A 20027-nucleotide genomic window follows, 5' to 3' on the forward strand; every position below is an offset into this window, starting at 1 on the left:
ATGCTAAAAAAACAAAACAAAAAAACCCACTCAAACTTTAATGATGAACTGGACTAAGAAGCAAAGAAATTCAACAATAAAAATAAAATCCTATCACTACTTAATATCGGGATGTCTGCTCACACTACTAAGGGGACCATCCTGATATTAGGGGCTTTGTCTTAGATATGCAATTATACCCCTCCGGGAAAAAAACGTGTCCTGATTTTTCACACTTGCTATCTGGTCACCCTACTACTTAGTGACAAAACACCGTGCATTGGACTGAGCATAGGACTAAGAAGCTTATTTCCTGAAATTTTAGGAATTGTTTCCTCAGTTTCTCATCTCCAGAGGGTTAATCCCAATATAAGAGTGCAGCCAGGTCCTTGGGGCTATACACAGCGAAAGGGCAGTTTCCTATGGGATCATTTCCATAGCAGCACAGTAGCAAAGGGAAACAAAAGCATGAAAATTGGAGCAGCACTATTTTTTGAGGTCCCATGGTCCACTGGGGAGTTACCATCTTGTTTTAGGTGTAGAGCTCCTCAGGAATGAGCCAATCAGCAAAGGAAGATCAAATCAAAGTTCATCCATGCATGGACCCTTTCAAAGATTTTTTTCTTCACTGCTAAAAGAAATGGCCTCCTTCCCCATGTGGAGGTCTCACGGAGTAGGGTTGTGGTCTCTTTAAAGAAGTCTACTGTAGACCTCCCTGACCTTATTCTCAAGGGCTTCTCTTGTCCTTTGTGTGGCAATCGAGCTGAAGAAGAGACTCTGTTCTGGTGAAGGGCAGGTGGGGGAGACGCTTAATGAGGCATCTATCACAACGTGAAACTCAACCCTGTGCAGAGGGCCATAAAATGACGACTTAAGTCCCATTTATTTAAGTAATGCCTAGGCCTTGTGCTGGCCTGTGTTACAAGGGTGAATTTTATCCACAGAGAGGAAATGTCACCTCAAATAAAGATTAGCCTCTGTGGCTATAAAGCTCAAAGTACTTGTGAAACTTTCATGGACTTTGGAATAAGACAAAACAAGTTTAAGTGCATTCAAAATCCACAAAAAAGGCCTGAATAGGAGCCACTTTTCAGTTTAGAAAAATGTAAATCTCACCAGATTTACATTTCTTTCAAAATTCCAGGAGTAATTAGCCCATATGGACCTGCTCCCTGCCAATTTTAGTTTTTTTATAAAAGTCAAACCCATTTTGAGTTAAATGAGCACAAAAATGCTTCCAAACCAATAAATACCTAGTCCGTCTATATATGTATAAAGTATATTATTTTTAACATGTATAATTTAACAGCTGAACTTATTTCTTGTTAAAAAAAAAAAGGCTCCTATGCTGACACCTTGTGTGCCAAGTTGCCACCTGAACTGAACTAAAAACAGCGCTGTTAATAATTTCCTGGAATCTTAAATTCACCCTTAACTATGGCAGTGCAAACTCATTGCTACAGTAACTTTCTATACCTGCATTTTATGGCTTGAGATAAGATTATTATAAAGTACACGAGGATGTTCAGCTCCGCTGGCTGGGAATTCTGACATATCCTTCTGAAAAAGAAACATATGTGCAAGTCCTTCACCTGGTGTAAATCAGACAGTTCCATTCACTTTGGCGGAGCTTTGTGATACCAACCAGGTGAGGATCTGGCCCATAATGCTTTGCAACAGAACTTCAGATATTCTAGTGTCTTGGCCAGGGAAGAGGCTGCTAACAATAACGGATTTAAATGTTATCAAAAATTTATTTTAAAAGCCCCACAGGATGCTTTATGATATCGTTGTCTCGTTCTTGGGCATTAGCACAAGCAGGCAGTCCCCAGAATGATGACACAGGCATGAGCTCAGTAACAGAAGAACATGTAATCGTTACTGTTCCCCTCCAGGGGCTGATGCTACTGACTCCAAAAACCTTCATCTTCTCCCCCACCCGGAAACACCCCTCCCCCCGCCCTTCCTCTCAGGGTTACTCGCAGGGTCAGGAACCCTTCTCGGGAGGAGCCACACCTTTCAGGGACTGTCTGTGGATGTGCCCCACATAGGCAGACCCAGGCAGCACAGTCACTCTGTTACAATATAGAACTGTTGCTCTGCTTATTGGCTCCACAGGAAGGGATGGACTAATGTTCCCCTCATGCAGAGCAAGGGAGAGCAGGGAAAGAATTGGTATATGGTGCATCAGAATTTGTTCCTTGGTGGGCTTATGCGGTGGTGCAGCTAAGCACTGCCTTTTACTTAGGGCGGATTGTAAAATTACCATCTAGTCACCAAGTGTGTGCATCTATTGTGCCTGAATCTAAGGAGATGTATACAAGCTGTTGGGAACAAGGCAGTGGTGGTGGTGAATTAGAAGCAATCCTCAGCAAGGGTAAATCTTTACAGCTCCATCAAAGTCAATGGAGCTAAGACAATTTACACCAGCTGAGGATCTGCTCCCAGGAGTGGTGTGTCTGCAAACCAGTTCTCTGTTTGTGTTTTCCTTACTTGGAATATTGCCAGAGGGCTCCACTGTTCCCAACTAAAGACAAAGCACAGTAGATTAAGGCTGGCATTATGTGGGAGGTTTACATCTTCCTCTGAAACATCCTGCAGTAGCTGCTGTCAGAGACTGGAGACCTGACTGCAGATGGGCCATTGGTAGATGGAAGTTCTTTTGTTAATGCAAAAATAAAAACACTTAATCAGCTCTTGCTCACAAAATTAAACTTTTAAGTAAATGTGAAAAAGAAAAGAGAAAACTGCTCTTGGGTATTGCTGTTTCACTCTTGTGGTTTATGAACTGCGTGAAAGTGAAGCATTCCCTGTAGTGAAATTACAGGTCTCTTATTCTGTCGGTCTTAAATTAAAAACTAGCTGAATCCAAAGTGGACTAGTTTACTGGATCTGAAGAGTCAGTTATTTCTTTTGAGGAACTGAAATTGAACTACTTTGCCCAAATACACTATACAAATAACAATTATTATCCAAGAAAGGATATTTCCCCCCTAAACTAATTAAATCAGGGTACTATATTTTCTACTATCCTCAAATTTAATTAAAACTAAAGATATTTGTACTGTAGTAACGAAATGCAAATTTCATTCATAGAAAAATCTTACAGAATATTAAAGTTACCCAATGTGGACAAAGATATTACAATAAACAAAATAATTTTAGCACCCACAAAACATGCTCTGAAAATTCCTATAAATGATGTAACTATATAGAGATATACAGTATGTACACACACACACAATTCTCCACTGACTTGCACTTTGTGCAGTCATTTGTAGCTGTAAAGTGGGTATAAAATGCTACCATTCAGATTTTTAACAATTTCAACTCACTTTGCACATATGTAAATGACTCCACAATGTGCAGCACAGTGAAGCATCAATCCCTATCTATAATACAGGTACATGTGGGTATGTAATCTGCAAGGTGGTTTAACTCACTCTTTTCACTGTTCCCGTACTGAGAATTACCCATTCTGGGCCTTGGACTACTGTAATTTTGGAGAGAAATCTTATTTGGGAGGAAATATCTTGTGGCAGGTATTCCCACATAATAAATATTTATTAAAAATAAACAGCAGGTATTCCCACAGGCTTGAACTGTTATAATAAATCCTGGGGGAAATATAATAGTGGGCAGAGTGCAGCTAAAGTGCTCAAGAGTGCATGATAAAAGTGATTTATCATATGGTTCTGCAATTTATCTCCATTACATATGTGAGCTATGGTATGTACAGTATTACACATATACAATCACAGTGTATATCAAAACTATATGCCAATACTCGACTTATGTTCATTTAACATGTAATGGAAGACTAATCTTGAGTAATGGGAGTTCAGATTTTTGTTTTACTTCCTTTTTCCAGCACTGTAAAAGCAATTTTTCCCACTATACATCAGTCACTTGACTGAATACTACAGTACAAATTAAGGATCCTATCCTGAGTTCAGTGGAACTACTCACATCAGTTAAGGAACTCATGTGCATAGTTTTTGTAAGATAGGTCCTGTATTTCCTACATTTCCAAGTTATTTCCAAGTTATCATGAAAATGTTTTCCAAAAAGTTTTGCTACTCAAAATGAATTCATTTTAAGCAATATTCTGTTAGCCAAAGAAACAGATTCAGGCAAAAACTTGTTTGTTAGTTTACACAGTTATAAATACAAGCTACAAGCACTTCTCAAGTCTTGCTTTCTGCCATTTGAGAATCTTTTACATTTCAAGTGTTATTCAATATGAAAAAACCTGAACATCTGAATTTAATAGCTCATCAAAATCATTTTTGCAGGAAGTACCATTCGTATGATCTTCCAGATGTTGCAAATTAAACTATAGTGTTATGGTTCTAAGCATTTTTAGAAACAGCACTTTCCAAAAATGGAATATAGTTTCTGATAAGTACAGAATAGGAAAAAAAAATCACTCCAGCATTCCATTAAAACAGCAGTTCTCAAACTTTAGCAACCTGAGGACCCCAATTTTGAGTTAAAATTTTTCATGAACCTCCAAGCCAGCTTCTAATTTTCCCTGGGGGTGCTCAGCCCCCACTCCACCGCTTCCCCCAAGGCCCTCCCCCCCACCTCTTTCCACCCCACCCCTGCTCCTCCTCTTCCCCACCTATTTCCGCCCCCTCTCCAGAGCACACCCTGTCCCTGCTCCTTACACTCCCTCCCACCACCTCCTGCACACCGCTAAACAGCTGTTCAACAGTGTGCAGGAGGCATTGGGAGGGAGGGGGAGGAGTTGGCAGCCCCGGACATGACTTGTGGACCCCCTGGAGTACCCTTGCTAACCCCCAGGGGTCTGCAGACCCCAGTTTGAGAACAGCTGCAATTAAACCTGGTTTTACTTGCCCCAGACTATAATTAATATCTTTTACCAGGATGATCAATTTTGTTTTCTCTTTTCTAAAAATGTTCCTATTCTTTATGCATCTGTCACATGTTCCATTTACTGAACACCTGAAATAAAACATCTCCAGCATTCTCACCATAATGCTACAGCCGTATCAGGCTTAAGATGTCAAACCTTTCCCCAAAACACCAGTATATATGATATGCCTCAATTTTCAATAACTAGGGGAGTCTATTATTCACACTCATGATTTTCATTTTCCTGGAGAAGCATGTCAGTTTGCCTAAATTACTCATTATATTGCATACCTCCAATGGATTGGTTAAGAAACTGCTCCAATCCCATGGCTTTTAACAACACAGAACATTCATCTTTTTAAAAAAAATATCTGAGCTATCAAAACCCAGCATCCTGTAACAGGCACTGCCAGAGCTAGACATTAAAACATGCAACTAGCTTAAAAACTTAATTAAACTGAGATCTGCAGGAATTTTAAATTGCAATTTTCTTTTTGCTTAAGGTAACAGTACAGAGGTAATTCTGCTCTGATTACCCCTATTCTAAACTGCTGAAGAACTGAAGGTGGGGAAGGGAGATGTAACATAAGATGAAAATCTCCTTTTTTTGTTTAGCAGCTTCTGTGCCATTCTGCCCCAGTCCACAGGATGGAGAGCCCATTTATGCATGGGTGTGGGTGGGAGAGACAGAACATAAAGAAATACAGGAAAGAGGTTTTCTCAGATCACTTTGTGTGTGTCTGTGCCTCAGCTGGGACCGTGCCTCCCAGCCAGGTAGACAGATACGCCCCAGCTTCGCTCAAGCTAAATATAGCCATGTGGATAGGTGGTGGTGTGGGCTAGTCCCCCGACCCCCAAAGCTTGGACCCACAGGGTCAAGTGGGCTTGTACTCAGGTTGCTACCCCAAGCTGCAACATCCACATGGGTATTTTTAGCCCATTAGCTCAAGCAGGCTCGCATGTGTCTGTCTACCCAGGCTGGCAGGCATGCACCAGGTGCAATGTAGACTGACCCTTTGAAGCAGAACGGCAATTTAAGTATTTTGTTTGAATTTTAGAAATAGGAGTCTGACATTTACCGTCTAATATTGTTGCTCCCAACAGAGGGAGGAGGAGACGACTAATATTTAACATGGTATGTTATATGGAGTAAATCTTGGATTTTAATACAATTTCATTTTAATTGATGTGCACCTCCGTGACTGTAAAGATTTGTACAAGGCCTGGCAAAACAAACATTAGATGATTCATCACTGGCAAAATGAAAGCGTGTCCCTCTCATGAAATGAACCTATAAATCTTTGTTACACTATTTTACCGCTGGAGACCGAGCCCAGTGAGGAATGAAAAACTTTGATAACTGTGTTTGGTAAGGTGGAGAGGAAAGACAGAAGGCACCAAAATGGAGACTCAGGTTGCAGAAGGGTGTGAAGCAAAAGCAAGCTGGACTAATTTGACACTTTGCCATTTTTACCTAAACGATTACTAACTGTATAACCAAAGTTACCATTCCCCTCCCTGAATGGATGTAGCAGAATCCCACACAACAATCAGAGCTACAAACTCAGGACTACAATGGAATAAATAGTTAGCCTGAATAAGCCAAGCAGGACTTGGCTCTCAATATTACATCATAGGTAAATTGAATCAAGAGGAACAGTAACAGCTAGGACAAGAATTGCAAATTCAACATTACAAATACTGAAGTGGAGTTGGGATTTTGATCATTAGTGGCCAGATTTTCCCCTGTGTTAAGGTGATTTTTGTGCCAGTCTGACAGCTGACGTAAAGTAAAGCAGCCTGAAGACTGCTCTGTTTTATGGCAGGGATCAGTCACACCACACTCCCGGGCTTTACTAAGCACAGCAGAGGAACTTGACCTACAGGTTATTAACTTATGTGCCACTGAATGCCCATTACCAGAACAAAAACCCTTTCCCATGAACAATGGGAGATTGTACAAGAGCTGTGTTGCTTCCTGAAAATCGGTGCGGCCTTATCCAGTCAATGTGCATTAGAGGCTTGGGGGAGAGAGAAGAAAAAATTGAAGTCCAAAATGGATAGGCATCTCTCATTGCAGATCAAATGCTTGTGAAGGACTTCCTAGGTGAAAGTAAACTTCGCCTCCCACCCTCCCCACAGGGGTAATGAAAGCTTCTGAAGTTACAGATGGCCTGGAACAAAAGGATACAGGAGGGAATAGGAACAATAAACACTCGAAAAATTTAAATGCTGCCAAAAGGAAAATGAGGAATCATTTCACAAGGATAGCCCCCTGCAAACAATTCCTACGCAAGCAAAAATCCACCCTTCAGGTCACCACTGCTGCGGAGAATCCCATGCTGAGGGCTGCTTCAGGCTATCCAGAGCAATATCTCATTCCGACTAATGAAACTCTCACATTTAATAATAATAATTTCCCCCCCATTTTCCACAGGGGAATGTGTCCTGACCCAGCCATAAAGAACTCTTTTCTGCCACGCTGCATGTCTGGGTGAGGACAAAAATGTTCCTTTATGACCCATTTACAGCATTGCGCAACTGATCTGGGACTTTCTGAGGTTTTAGTGCTTGTGGTATTGTTGGCTGTTAGTTTATGGGTTGGTGGTGTTGTTTTTTGACATTTCTCCTCTTCTGATGGATCAAGCATTGCCAAAGGTGGGACCTCAGTGATGAATGGTCTGATACGTGTGTCAAATCCTACGTTTTCCAAAGGAGGGAAACACGCACTTAGGCTGCACACAGTATTGTTTTAATCTAGGGGGAAGCTTTATACCACAGCGTTGTGGCAATGGCAGCGTAGTGGAAATAGTGAGGGCATGGGCATAACACTTCTCATCTATAAACAGCTTCTGATTTGAGAAAGAGCAAGAGAGACAGAGAGGGCTGGAAGTGGTCCTTTAGGATACTTAATCCTGCCTCAGCACAGAGAGGAAGGACTAGAGAACCTCCTGAGTCCCTTCCAGCCCTACATTTCTATGAGTCTTTGATTCTATTATTACTGATTCAGGCAATATCCAGCCTGATGCTACTCACCCACTAATTATACAATACATGAACAGAGAATGGTGTGCTCATCCATTGTGTTCTCAAGGAAAAACCACCATATAATCCACAAAAGCACCTTTAACTAAATTACAAGTATTCTGCAAGGGATAAGCACACTTTTAAGGGAAGGGATGGCACTGAAGAGAGAGGAAATCTCTTATAAAAACAGGAAAATTTATTTATAGTTAGGGCTCTGTATCTGTCACGGAAGTCATGGATTCCATGACTTTCTGCGACCTCCGTGACTTCTGCAAGGGCCAGGGTAGCTGACCACACAGCTGCCCCAGCAGCTGGCCCCCAGGACAGCCACACCAGCCGTCCAAGGGTGGCTGGAGCAGCTGCAGTCTGCAGCCCCAGGCAGTGGTCCCCAGCCAGCTGGCCGGAGCAGCCCCGGGCAGTAGTCCCCAGGCCAGCCAGAGCAGCTGCTGTCTACGACCCTGGTCCGCCGTCCCCGGGCACCCTGCCCCCAGCAGTGGCCCCCTCGGACCACCCCCTCTCAGCAGCAGCTCCCTGCCCCCCCCCCATGGTCCTCCAGCGCTCCTTCGCCCCCCAAGATTTAATCAAGTATTTTTGGTATAAGTCATGGACAGGTCACGGCCGTGAATTTTTGTTTATTGCCCATGACTTGTCTATGACTTTTACTAAAAATACCCGTGACTAAATCATAGCCTTATTTATGGTCTATGTAGCTCAAGACACATTACACTCTCATACCACTGCAATCCTGTACAGCAGAGAAGCAGCTACAACAACATGCAAGATCATGCATGCAAGGGTAGATCAAGATTTGTTCATGTTGACATGAAAACCTACAGTCACCAGTGGGGCTGTTTATTTTCACATGGTGCTTCTGTAGTGGAGACAAGGCAATTCATCCAAGTAAACACAGTAAGGGCAACATTTTCCTGATATGAGACCCAGTGGAAGGCCTCCTCACCACTTAAGAATCATATCGGGGAAGAGGATGATACTGACAAAGTGGCCATGCAGGTGGAGGTCTCTGCTCCCCCTTATACCAGCCCAGCACAAACCAGTTTCCCCTTGCTGTTAAAAGGACATAGTACATACACACCAACCTCTCAAGGATATTCTGAGGATTAATTAATGTCTGCAAAACAGCTTTGTTTATATATATATTATATATAAAAAAGGTATTCTTAACAATCAGACCTTAAGTGTCTCAAGTTGGGTGCCTGATCACTGAGGCACCAGAAATCAGTGGACATTTTTGAAAAATTTGGCCTTAATTTCTCTCAAAAAATGGGGTATATATAAGGCATTGTGAAGAGAAATTAATCAACGATTCTGAAACACTCAGATGCTATGGCGACAAATGCCATAGAAACACCCAGTAAATTCTGTTTTCAATGTTGAGTTTGTTTGGTGTGTGGTAAATAAGGCAGGGACCACAAATTTCAGGAATGATGAGGATATAAAGAAATACCAAACAGCTACTTCACTCAGTGATCATCATCTATCCTGTGCACTGAATGAAGCTGGGGCTCTCTAGAAAAAAAAATAGTATGCGATCATCTAATTAAAGATGGCATCATAATTACTCCTGGGGTAATTCTTTGCCAAATAAAAATCACAAATTCTGCACCAAAAATTATAAATTGTGCACACAGTATTTTTAAATTCTCAAAAATTCTGCATATTTGTCAAAATAACACAATATAATCACGCCAGTTTCAATTATTTCAGTAATTTATTTCAAAATACCTGTCAGTAAGTATGTCTGTAACAATACAGACAACAAAAAAGAGTCAAGAACTGTTTTTTGACAAATAGCTTCCTTACTTGGCATATTAATACAGAGCTTTGAGTAATGATTCATTTAAACTACAATACCAGAAACTAGGGCTGTCGATTAATTGCAGTTAACTCACGCGATTAACTCAAAAGAATTAATTGTGATTAATCGCTCTGTTAAAGAATAGAATACCAACTGAAATTTATTAAATATTTTTGGATGTTTCTCTACATTTTCAAATATACTGATTTTTATTACAATACAGAATACAAAGTGTACAGTGCTCACTTTATATTATTATTTTTGATTACAAATATTTGCACTGTAAAAATAAGATAGTGTTTTTCAATTCATCTCATACAGGTACTGTAGTGCACTCTTTATCATGAAAGTGTAATTTACAAATGTAGATTTTTTGTTGTTGCATAACTGCACTCAAAAAGAAAACAATGTAAAACTTTAGAGCCTACAAGTCCACTCAGTCCTACTTCTTGTTCAGCCAATTGCTAAGACAAACAAGTTTGTTTACTTTTACGGGAGATAATGCTGCCTGCTTCTTATTTACAATGTCACCTGAAAGTGAGAACAGGACTTTGCACGGCACTTTTGTAGCCGGCATTGCAAGGTATTTACATGCCAAATATGCTAAACATTCATATGCCCCTTCATACTTCAGCCACCATTCCTGAGGACATGCTTCCATGCTGATGATGCTCATTAAAAAAAATAATGTGTTAATTAAATTTGTGACTGAACTCCTTGTGGGGAGAATTGTATGTCTCCTGCTCTGTTTTACCCACACTCTGCCATATATTTCATGTTATAGCAGTCGTAGATGATAACCCAGCATATGTTGTTCATTTTAAGAACACTTTCACAGCAGATATGACAAAATGCAAAGAAGGTACCAATGTGAGATTTCTAAAAATAGCTACAGCACTCAACCCAAGGTTTAAGAATCTGAAGTGCCGTCCAAAATCTGAGAGCATGCTTTAGTGTGGAGCATGCTTTCAGAAGTCTTAAAAGAGCAACAGTCCGATGGGGAAACTACAGAACCTGAGCCACCAAAAAAAAAACAAAACAACCCAACCTTCTGCTGGTGGCATCTGACTCAGATAATGAAAATGAACATGCATCGGTCCGCTCTGCTTTGGATTGTTATCCAGTAGAACCCATCATCAGCATGGATGCATGACTCCTGGAATGGTGGTTGAAGCATGAAGGGACATACGAATCTTTAGCACAACTGGCACGTAAATATCTTGTGACGCCAGCTACAACAGTGCCACGTGAACACCTGTTCTCACTTTCAGGTGACCTTGTAAACAAGAAGCGGTCAGTATTATCTCCTGCAAATAGTAATTAAATTTGTTTCTCTGAGCAATTGGCTGAAGTAGGACGGAGTGGACTTGTAGGCTCTAAATTTTTACATTGTTTTATTTTTGAATGCAGTTATTTTTTGTACATAATTCTACATTTGTAAGTTCAACTTTCATGATAGAGATTGCACTCCATTACTTGTGTTAGGAGAATTGAAAAATACTATTTCTTTTGTTTTTTACAGTGCAAATTCTTGTTATCAAAAATAAATATAAAGTGAGCACTGTACACTTTGTATTCTGTGTTGTAATTGAAATCAATATATTTAAAAATGTAGAAAACATCCAAAAATATTTAACTAAATGGTATTCTATTATTGTTTAACAGTGCAATTAATTTTTTTAACCACTTGATAGCCCTAACAGAAACTTATTTCCTACATCCCTCAGAAGCAATGCAAAGGCTTGGGGGAGTCAGGGGTAATGGAGGAGCTGAGAGAGAGGGAAATAATTTCTGGGAAGGAGCCTGGGAGTGAACCTGGAGGGTTGTTGGGAGAAGTATGGAACATGTTTTTTGAGGGGAGGAGGGACTGTTCGGGAGTTGGGGAGCCTCCCCCGTGCAGATCCTGGATGACCCCTAGCCTCTCCCATTCAGTCAGGCACATCTGCCCCGTCCCCATGTGTCCCTGCACCCCCCACTCAGCCACCCCCCTACCTCCAGGCAGCCCTGCACCCCCTCAATCCCCATGTATCCCTGCACCCCATTCAGCTACCTCCTGCCCCCCTGTGGCCTTGCACCCTTATTCCCATTCAGCCCCTGCACCAGTCTGTCCCCCCGACTAGCCCTTCTGAACCCCAGTCTGTGACACCCCCAGCAGTCCCATGTGACCTGCTCTGTCTGTCCTTCCCTATCCCGTGCCTCCTAACTTGGCCCCATAGGCAGGGTGCTGTGAGTAACAGAGCTGACCGCTGGCTACTACTGCCAGTGAGCTGGCAGCCCCTGTTGGGCAAAAGGTATATAACTGCAGCATCTCTCCGGAAGAATGTATTTTCTGCAGAAAAAATAGAATTGTGGGGGACTTGAATTCTGTGCATTTGCAGTGGGCGCAGAATTCCCCCAGGAGTACACAATGCATATACACAATGGGTTGAATACAGGTTGTTCAGGCAACCTTAATTTTGGAATTTCCTAATACTTGAGCACTTGCCTTTGCACAATTAATATTCTTTTAGTGTAAGTGTCACAGGGTGGCACCAGCCCTTTAAGAGGGAAGTGGCCAGTGCATCTAAGACTGGTCAGCTGACCCCCACATATAAGAGAAGGCACCTGGGCAGAGCATGGGTGAGTCATGCCTGAGATGCAGTCAGGAAAGGAGCAGAGATACATGACCTGGAGCTCCTGTTGTCTGTTCCTTGGCACTGTGGAGACAGGCTAGAAGCCAGGAGGCCAGGTAGTGGGAGCAGGAACAGCAGGAAATTCCCTGAGAGTGGCTGGCAGAGTGCCCTGGGAGAAGAGGCAGTAGGAACCTGCTGGGGGAAAGGGGATCCAGGGACAGAGCCCTGGGAGGGTAGGCTCAATTAACCCTGTCATGGGCCCTGAAACATCAGAAATTGAGAGAGGTAAAGGGAAAAAATCATCAGGGAGCCACAGCCCACAGTGGGCTGAGAAACTATGTTCAACAGGTTTTTGTGTATGTTTGAGAAATAAAACTGCCTGCAAAAGAGCCTCCGGCTGTGGCAGACAGTCCTTTGTGTGCTGGGGACAAGCCAGCACCTTACAGTACATTTTTTATATGTAATCTATGACACACACACACTTTTCTAAGATAGCTCTTAATAGGATTCATTGTTTCAATGTACCCATTCAGTGATTGGGTCTGTTATATGTTTCAGTGGGCAATGCCCTCCTAGGAGTAACACTCAGGAGAATTCCAGTTTGATGATGCAAGGAAGACCTTCTGCTTTTATGCTAAACTATTTTATTGTCATCTCATCCCAATTTCTCCAACCCATTTATCTGTGTTGTTCACCTGCTGTATCCTATCTGACACAAAAATCACAAGGTCTCTGGGGCAGGGATTTTTTTGTTAAAGATTGTATAGGGCCTTGCACAATGAGGTCTAGACCCATAATTGGGGTCCTTAAATAAAAACAATAAAAATAAAACATTGAAAAAACTGCTTCATCCTTTGAAAGTTTCAGAAATCATAACTATCACCACATAGGTTTTATACTTAAACAATTTGGGTTAATTTAGCAATTAGTTTATTTCTGGCTATTTTGAGAAAGTTTAAACTATGAAACGTATACTATCTTATAACTCTGAAATTTACTGATTTGCAATACTTTCTAACTGAAGTTAGAAGCAAAGTCTTTTTTCACATCTCTGATGCTAGCCTTCTAAAAGTCAACAATATCCAGCCGCATCTGACACACACTTATTACCTATTCTAAGATTATCAGTGTGTGGTAAATGTTGACTTTTTAATGGTAACTATTGTACTTTACATCATGATCTGTTTCAAGATGTTGTTTCCTGTTAAATATAATTCACAATAATCGAATATCAAAGGGTGTTAAAATTTTGGGTTAGTGATTAAGAACCCAATCTTGCACCTTGAAGTCAATGGGAGTTTTGTCACTAATTTTGAGGAGAGCGGGATAGTGTTTTATTTTCTTTGTAATTAGACAAAGTGATTGTCTTTTAGATTATATTGGAGGTCAGATGATAGTACACAAGTGCAACTAAAAATATTAGCCACCCACAAGCGGTACCGGCTGAAAGGCTTTGGGAGACAAGCAAGATAAGCAAACCAATCCACCTTTCTCGCTTTACTTTGTAACTAAAACAACTTCAACTTGTACACTGGAGGATATGTATAATGTAAACAACAACAACAAAAAATTGCATTTCTCTAGCACCTTACATCTGAGGTTCTCCAAGTTCTTTGCAAACATGAATTAGCCTCACCTACCTCAGAGATGTATGGTCGCTGTGATTTATACTCATTTTTAGATTAGTTCTAATGGAGGCACAGGGTCAGTGATAGAGCCAGGAACAGAAACCCAGGAGAGTACTGACACTCAGTCCCACTTCTAACCACTAGGCAATGCCTCCTTCAATTAGATTAAGTAGAATGAAAAACGAGTAATTTAGTCCATCTATATTCAGAATAATAACTGATAAAGATTTCTTGTGAGGGTTTTTCAGAATTAGACAACATATATCCCTAACCAGCACATGGGAACATTAATTGGGAGAGAGATAACCAAACCATTTTAAAAGCTAATTTATATACATAATCTCAAGAGCTGGCATTATTGAAAGAAAGTGTGTTAGGAGACTCAGCAAGAAACTACTCAGCTTTCTTGTGGAGCTCTGCGGGAAAGTTTTAGGAACTATTTTAAGGTAACAATGAGGTCTTTGGGGACTATCAGGAACATGGAGTATTGTGGTGCAAGACAAGAAAAAAAATCCAAGGAAAGCTTTCACTAGCCTCCTATCATTCTTTTGAGATCATAATTCCTATTTTGTATAAAGGGATTGAGATTAATTTCCCAGAAAGTCTGTGACAAAGGTTCCAGGTCAGAATGCATAAAGTTTAAAAATAGGAATAAAATAGTTAAAAGTTAACTAACATTCATAATTATTACTCATTAAATTATTCATCACTTTTGAAATCCAGACACATGGTTCAAGTTTAACTCACACTGCTTCTCTGCTTATTGTGGGGTTGGTTTGGTTTAGTTTCTACCGCATGTGCCATTCTGGTTGCGTAATCAAGAGTGATTTTTACTTGACTGGAATATCAGCATGGAAACTGTAATTAGCATTCCATAAAACAAACAAACAAACAATGTTCAGCTGAAACAACATAAGCAAGACATTGGGTCTAATTCAGCAGTTAGTGCAGTGAGGCTTATATTACAACAGAAAAAGCACCTTGCCAGCAAAGATCCTTGCTCCCAGGGGAGAGTCACTCCTATGGGAACGAGGCAGTGTGGGGTGTGGGAGGGCAGCTTTAATTCCCTTCACAATTCCATGGACACTCTTACAGTGGGAGAGTCTCCAGCAGTGCTGCAAGTAAGCTGGTACAGTCAGGTAGGCCGTACCATTAAGACACATTTTCAAGACTGAATTGTATAGCCCTGTGCGGATACAAATTTATCCGTGGATGCGGATATCCGTGGAAAGAAATTGGTATCTGCTGAACTGTAGGGCTTTTCTGAGAACTGTAGCAGTGAAAGGAGCAGAATGTGGGGCTGCCACTCCCAGGAGTCAGCACCTCAGGCCAGCAGCTCCTCTGGCGCAGCTGTATCACCCCCAGCCTTTCTACGCAGCTGTGTCTCCTGTCTGTACAGCCCCGCCAGAGGACAGGGCTGGGGATGGTACAGCTGCGCCAGAGGAGCTGCCGATGCAGGGCACCGGCTCCTTGCCTCAGTGGCTACTGCCAGTCATCAGCTAGCCCACTTTCCCTGGGGCAAACTGCAGTCTGTGATGGCCACTCATCATTGGCAAGGGGGTTGCACCAGCTGCCTCTGCAGCCCCAGTGCCTCCTTAGGCCTTTAACAAGGCCTCAGCCTGGGGAGTTGCCAGGCTGGAGCTCCCCAGTTCCTCTTTCCCTTCTCCAGCACTGCTCTGCTTCAGGCACCCTGTGCTCCTAGGCAGCTAGGTCCTAGCCAGCCAACCTCCCTCAGCTGCTCTTAATCCCTTTTCTAATTGGGTCCCAGCCACAGCCCTCTCAAAGGGCTGCTTTTAACCCCTGCTCTTCTGGAGTGGGGCAGCTGCCCCACTACAAGGGGGGGGTCAGGGTTGGGGGGTCGGTACTGTACCGGTAAGAGTTAAAATCTGCTTGCACCACTAGTCTCCAGACAGGTATTGAATCAGAGGACTCCTAGGCACATGGACTATGCCCCATTTTGGGCAGCAACACCAATTGTTGATGCTCTGTTGCACTGAATTTTTGTCATGTCCCCAAAAATGAGGTTGTAGTCACTTTGCCCCACTGTAACCCAGCCTCCTGGCTGAAGTTCCACCACCAGGAAACTCTGACCTTTTGTATAAGGCAGCACAGATCTTCAGTTAAATTTTGCCAGCTTATCCTTTAGCTGAACCAACTTCTTGAATCTCAACACTGTCAAACAATGAGGAAGTTTTGATCCAGTTCTAACACTACAATTCAGAACTATCTTTAGAATAAATTAGTACCTAAGTACTTAGAAGAGAGTAACAGAATGAATGGGAAGCACCACAGATTCGTAAAGAACAAGTCAAGCCAGACAAACCTGATAGCACACAGAAATTGAGCAAAATTACAGGTTTAGTGGACAAATGAAAACAATAGATTTAATTTAACTGTAACATTTCATGTTCCTTGGTAGGCAAAGATGTCCCCAGGAAACTTTCACAGATTTGCATAGGCACAGGAAGTTCAAATGGTTTCCTTGAGCCTCTACTTAGTTATTTCATAAATAAATTAAATTTAAATATATATGTCTTTTAATGAGACTTTTAGTACATTATTGCTGAAAAATTAATATTAACTTTGGAAATATGGTGACTGATTAGGATTATTGTAGTGAAAATACTAAATTGCCAGCCACACTGAAAACAGAGCGTAGTTACTGTACTTAAACTTAAATATCAAACTGGAAAGAGGTGGCAAGTGGCATACTCCAAAATTTTACATTGTGACTGAATAATTTTATATCTTCCTGAATAATTTGGAAAACAAAGTAAATTGTACATTGATTGAATGTACAGGAGACACAGGATTAAATTAAGCTTCAACACAGCAGGTGGGTAGGTTGAAAATAAAGAAATATCTGGAAAGCTGAGAGAGATGGGCGTATTTAAGTGGGATGAGATTTTAATATAGATAAATGCAGAATAATAAGCTTGGGAAAAATTAACACCCAGCTCAAGCAACCAAATGGGAAAATGCCAATTTTCATTAAAAAAAAGTTTCCAATAGATTTCACAGTTTATTCACACTGTGAGAATCCACACTGGGTATACGCATCAGGTCTGACAACTTGTTTGCTACACTCCAGCCTGATGTGGTTTCAAAAGGATGAAAACATATTCCCTGAAAACCTACCTTTTAAATAGAATATTAATTTCCTTTAAATATGCATACAGTGTTCATGAAATATAACAGATTTACAACTTCAGTAACAGAAGAGCAAATTTCATTTTACTTATCTACCAATGAGACACAGAGGGACCCCCTGTAGAGTTCAGCCTGCAACCCAATGGAGAATTTCTTCTTTAGATGAAGTGGTAAGGCCCAGTCCTTTGGAAGCCACTGGACCAGAGTTTTCTCCTTTTTATCACAAAAAAGTACCAAGTGGCCTCAGAAGGTACAGCAGATAGAAAGCTAAAGTACTGGTTAGCCACTGATGGGTTACTATAAAAGCCAACATTATTCCAGAACCTAAACTGCATCTTGATGAAGGGTATTAATATATAAAAGAAAATAACATTCTGAGGATGTTATAACATAAATAACATTATGAGCAACTCATAGTAAACTAAGAGAGAGAGAAAAAGAAATAATATATTTTCTCTTCACTGAATGACAATATATCTAAAATAGTGAGCTTTCAATATCAAAGGAAAAACTCAAAAGACATATTTGCAATGCACTCAAATTAAACTGTAATAATGTAAACTTGTTAAATTGTATATTCTTTCCACATACCAAGTTAAAGCTATATGGAATATTTAAATGGCTCGCTCTTGAATGAGTGTCTAAAGGATACATTATCTTATCTTTGTCTCATTGATTTAATGATCCACATACTCTTATAGTCAGATATTTTGCCAAAGGAAAGATGAGCTACAAAAAAATAAAAAAGTTTATAAAACTGAATATTACTCTTTTATTCACACACTAATCCAAATATGACTGAAGGGCATGAAATGGCTGGTGTGGTAGTAATCAATGCTATAATTTTATTTATTTATGTTAAAGAGCTGCTTACCAAGGAGATCCATATATTCTGAACCCCCTCACCGTCACTTCAGAATCTTGAAGATAGATGCAATTTGTTAGAAGAGACTGCACATTTTCATAGCTCTCTGGTTTCAGCTTAGACACAGAGGGAAAATAGTAAAAGTCCTGCTTGATTAAGTCTGCCATGAACTCTTGGTCAAAGGTCAATTCATGATTTCCTGCTATCACAATCTTGTATTCATATGGCAGGCTACCTAAAATAGTGAAAAACAACAACAAACCTCAGTTATATTTCAGTTTCTGAAAACTGAATAAAAGAAACAAACACACACAAAACAGTACCACACAACATTCTTACACATCTGAAACAACCAAATTCTGCCCTGAGATGTGTGAACATAACTACCATTGACTTCAATGGTAGTGACATGCACCTTTCCAATAGCAGAATTTGACTCTTAATATACATGGAAGTAGTGTGATGACTCTGCCTTAACTCTTTAATATTTTTTAAAAATTATGCATACCTATGCACGGTATTTACTTACCATTGGTTACAGCTTCCACTTGTCATGATCACAATAAAACTCTCAGACAAGTGTGTGGGTATAAAAGCCACTGATCATAATCCTTATTAAAAAAACACCACCTCTAAATTTCCTGCAACCTGCTAATTCTTAAATATCATTTCATGGTAAAGAGGCCTTACATGTCCAAAGCTTCTGCCAGACTAATAGACCTCCTTTGCCACAATCCAGAAGCCAAACCTTCAACCAAGATAGGGCTCAGGCTTACCTATTGGGATCCTTTGTATCTGTGTCTGATTTGCCTTCCCCCATAGCTTTTAGCCCTACCCATTTTCAAACCTCTGTCCAAGTTTTGGGAAAGGGGTTAAAACAACCACAGGGGGGACACTTGCCCTCAAAGCTGCAACAATAAAATTGCAAAAAGCTAAGATCAATGTAACGTAGAAAACTTCTGCCTACTAGGAAAATTTCGTGAGTGCTTGCAAATGAAGAATGCTAACAAGATATCAGTCAAAGCAGTGAACTCGTCATACACAGTGAAGAGTGTTCAATATTATCCTCTGCAACTAGCTCTGAGTGCTGATCCTTACAGCATATACCACAGGACAGCAAGAACCCCTAATTCCTCTGCCCACAAACTCTCTCTCACACAAACACTCCTGAGCAGCCGCACTACAACAGAAAAATTCCTACCTGACTCCAAGTGATTATCAGCTGGACCCTGTACTTGAAAGCAAGGACCACCTCAGGGACCCTAACACAAACCTTTGGAATGTGTCTACAGAGGACAGAGAGGAGACTAAAAGATACATAAGGAAGAGGAAAACACTGAATAAGGCTGCTTCCAGCCAGAATATGGGCAGGACCTAACATTGCTTTTCTGCTAGTGACGGTAGTTTTGGGGGGAGGGGATGACTTCACTGCAAATGCATGGTAGTTAACTAAATCCACAGAAACCTAGTGGTTTTTAATCCCCAAAAAAATCTGACAAGGTAACATTATTTAAAACTTCACTGATAACTCTGAGCCCAGTTCAGACCAAGAGTAACGGGTGATACAAATCACCACGTCTAAATAAAGTGGCATAAAAGTTGGCATGGGTAGGACTGAGGAATAAAATGCGTCCACATGGAATTTATTTCAGAGTAGCAGCCGTGTTAGTCTGTATTCGCAAAAAGAAAAGGAGTACTTGTGGCACCTTAGAGACTAACAAATTTATTTGAGCATAAGCTTTCGTGAGCTACATGCTCAAATAAATCTGTTAGTCTCTAAGGTGCCACAAGTACTCCTTCTCTTTATGGGACTTATTATTGTCTATGTCTCTTTGAAGGTTGTGATAAGCTGTATCCAAACTGTTTAATGGATAAATTATCCTGTGCTAATTGCCAGGATGTTTGGAAGAAGGAAAGTCAAGCCTACTGTATTCTAAGGCCAAAAGGCTGCTGGAAATGTATAAAAACCTTGGGACACGATCCTTCTTCATCTCAAATCTGCTTTGGGTTTCAAGAGGGGGAAACCTTAAGCCATAAGGATTGAGATCCCCAGTCACTGACTGGAGTCACCC

General features: G+C 40.9%; 1 protein-coding gene across 5 annotated transcripts in view; it reads right to left on the reverse strand.

Annotated features, from left to right (window-relative positions):
- The window catches only part of MPPED1 (metallophosphoesterase domain containing 1), a 94832-nt gene that overhangs the window by 39764 nt on the left and 35041 nt on the right, over positions 1-20027 (reverse strand). For all 5 annotated transcript variants that reach the window (XM_073316715.2, XM_073316734.2, XM_073316725.2 and 2 more), the window contains one exon: positions 17965-18190. In XM_073316715.2, the coding sequence (XP_073172816.1) occupies positions 17965-18190 (226 nt within the window). The remainder of the gene's footprint in view (positions 1-17964; positions 18191-20027) is intronic.

The sequence above is a fragment of the Lepidochelys kempii genome, chromosome 1 (assembly GCF_965140285.1).
Source record: "Lepidochelys kempii isolate rLepKem1 chromosome 1, rLepKem1.hap1, whole genome shotgun sequence".
In the NCBI taxonomy this organism is placed as follows: domain Eukaryota; kingdom Metazoa; phylum Chordata; order Testudines; family Cheloniidae; genus Lepidochelys; species Lepidochelys kempii.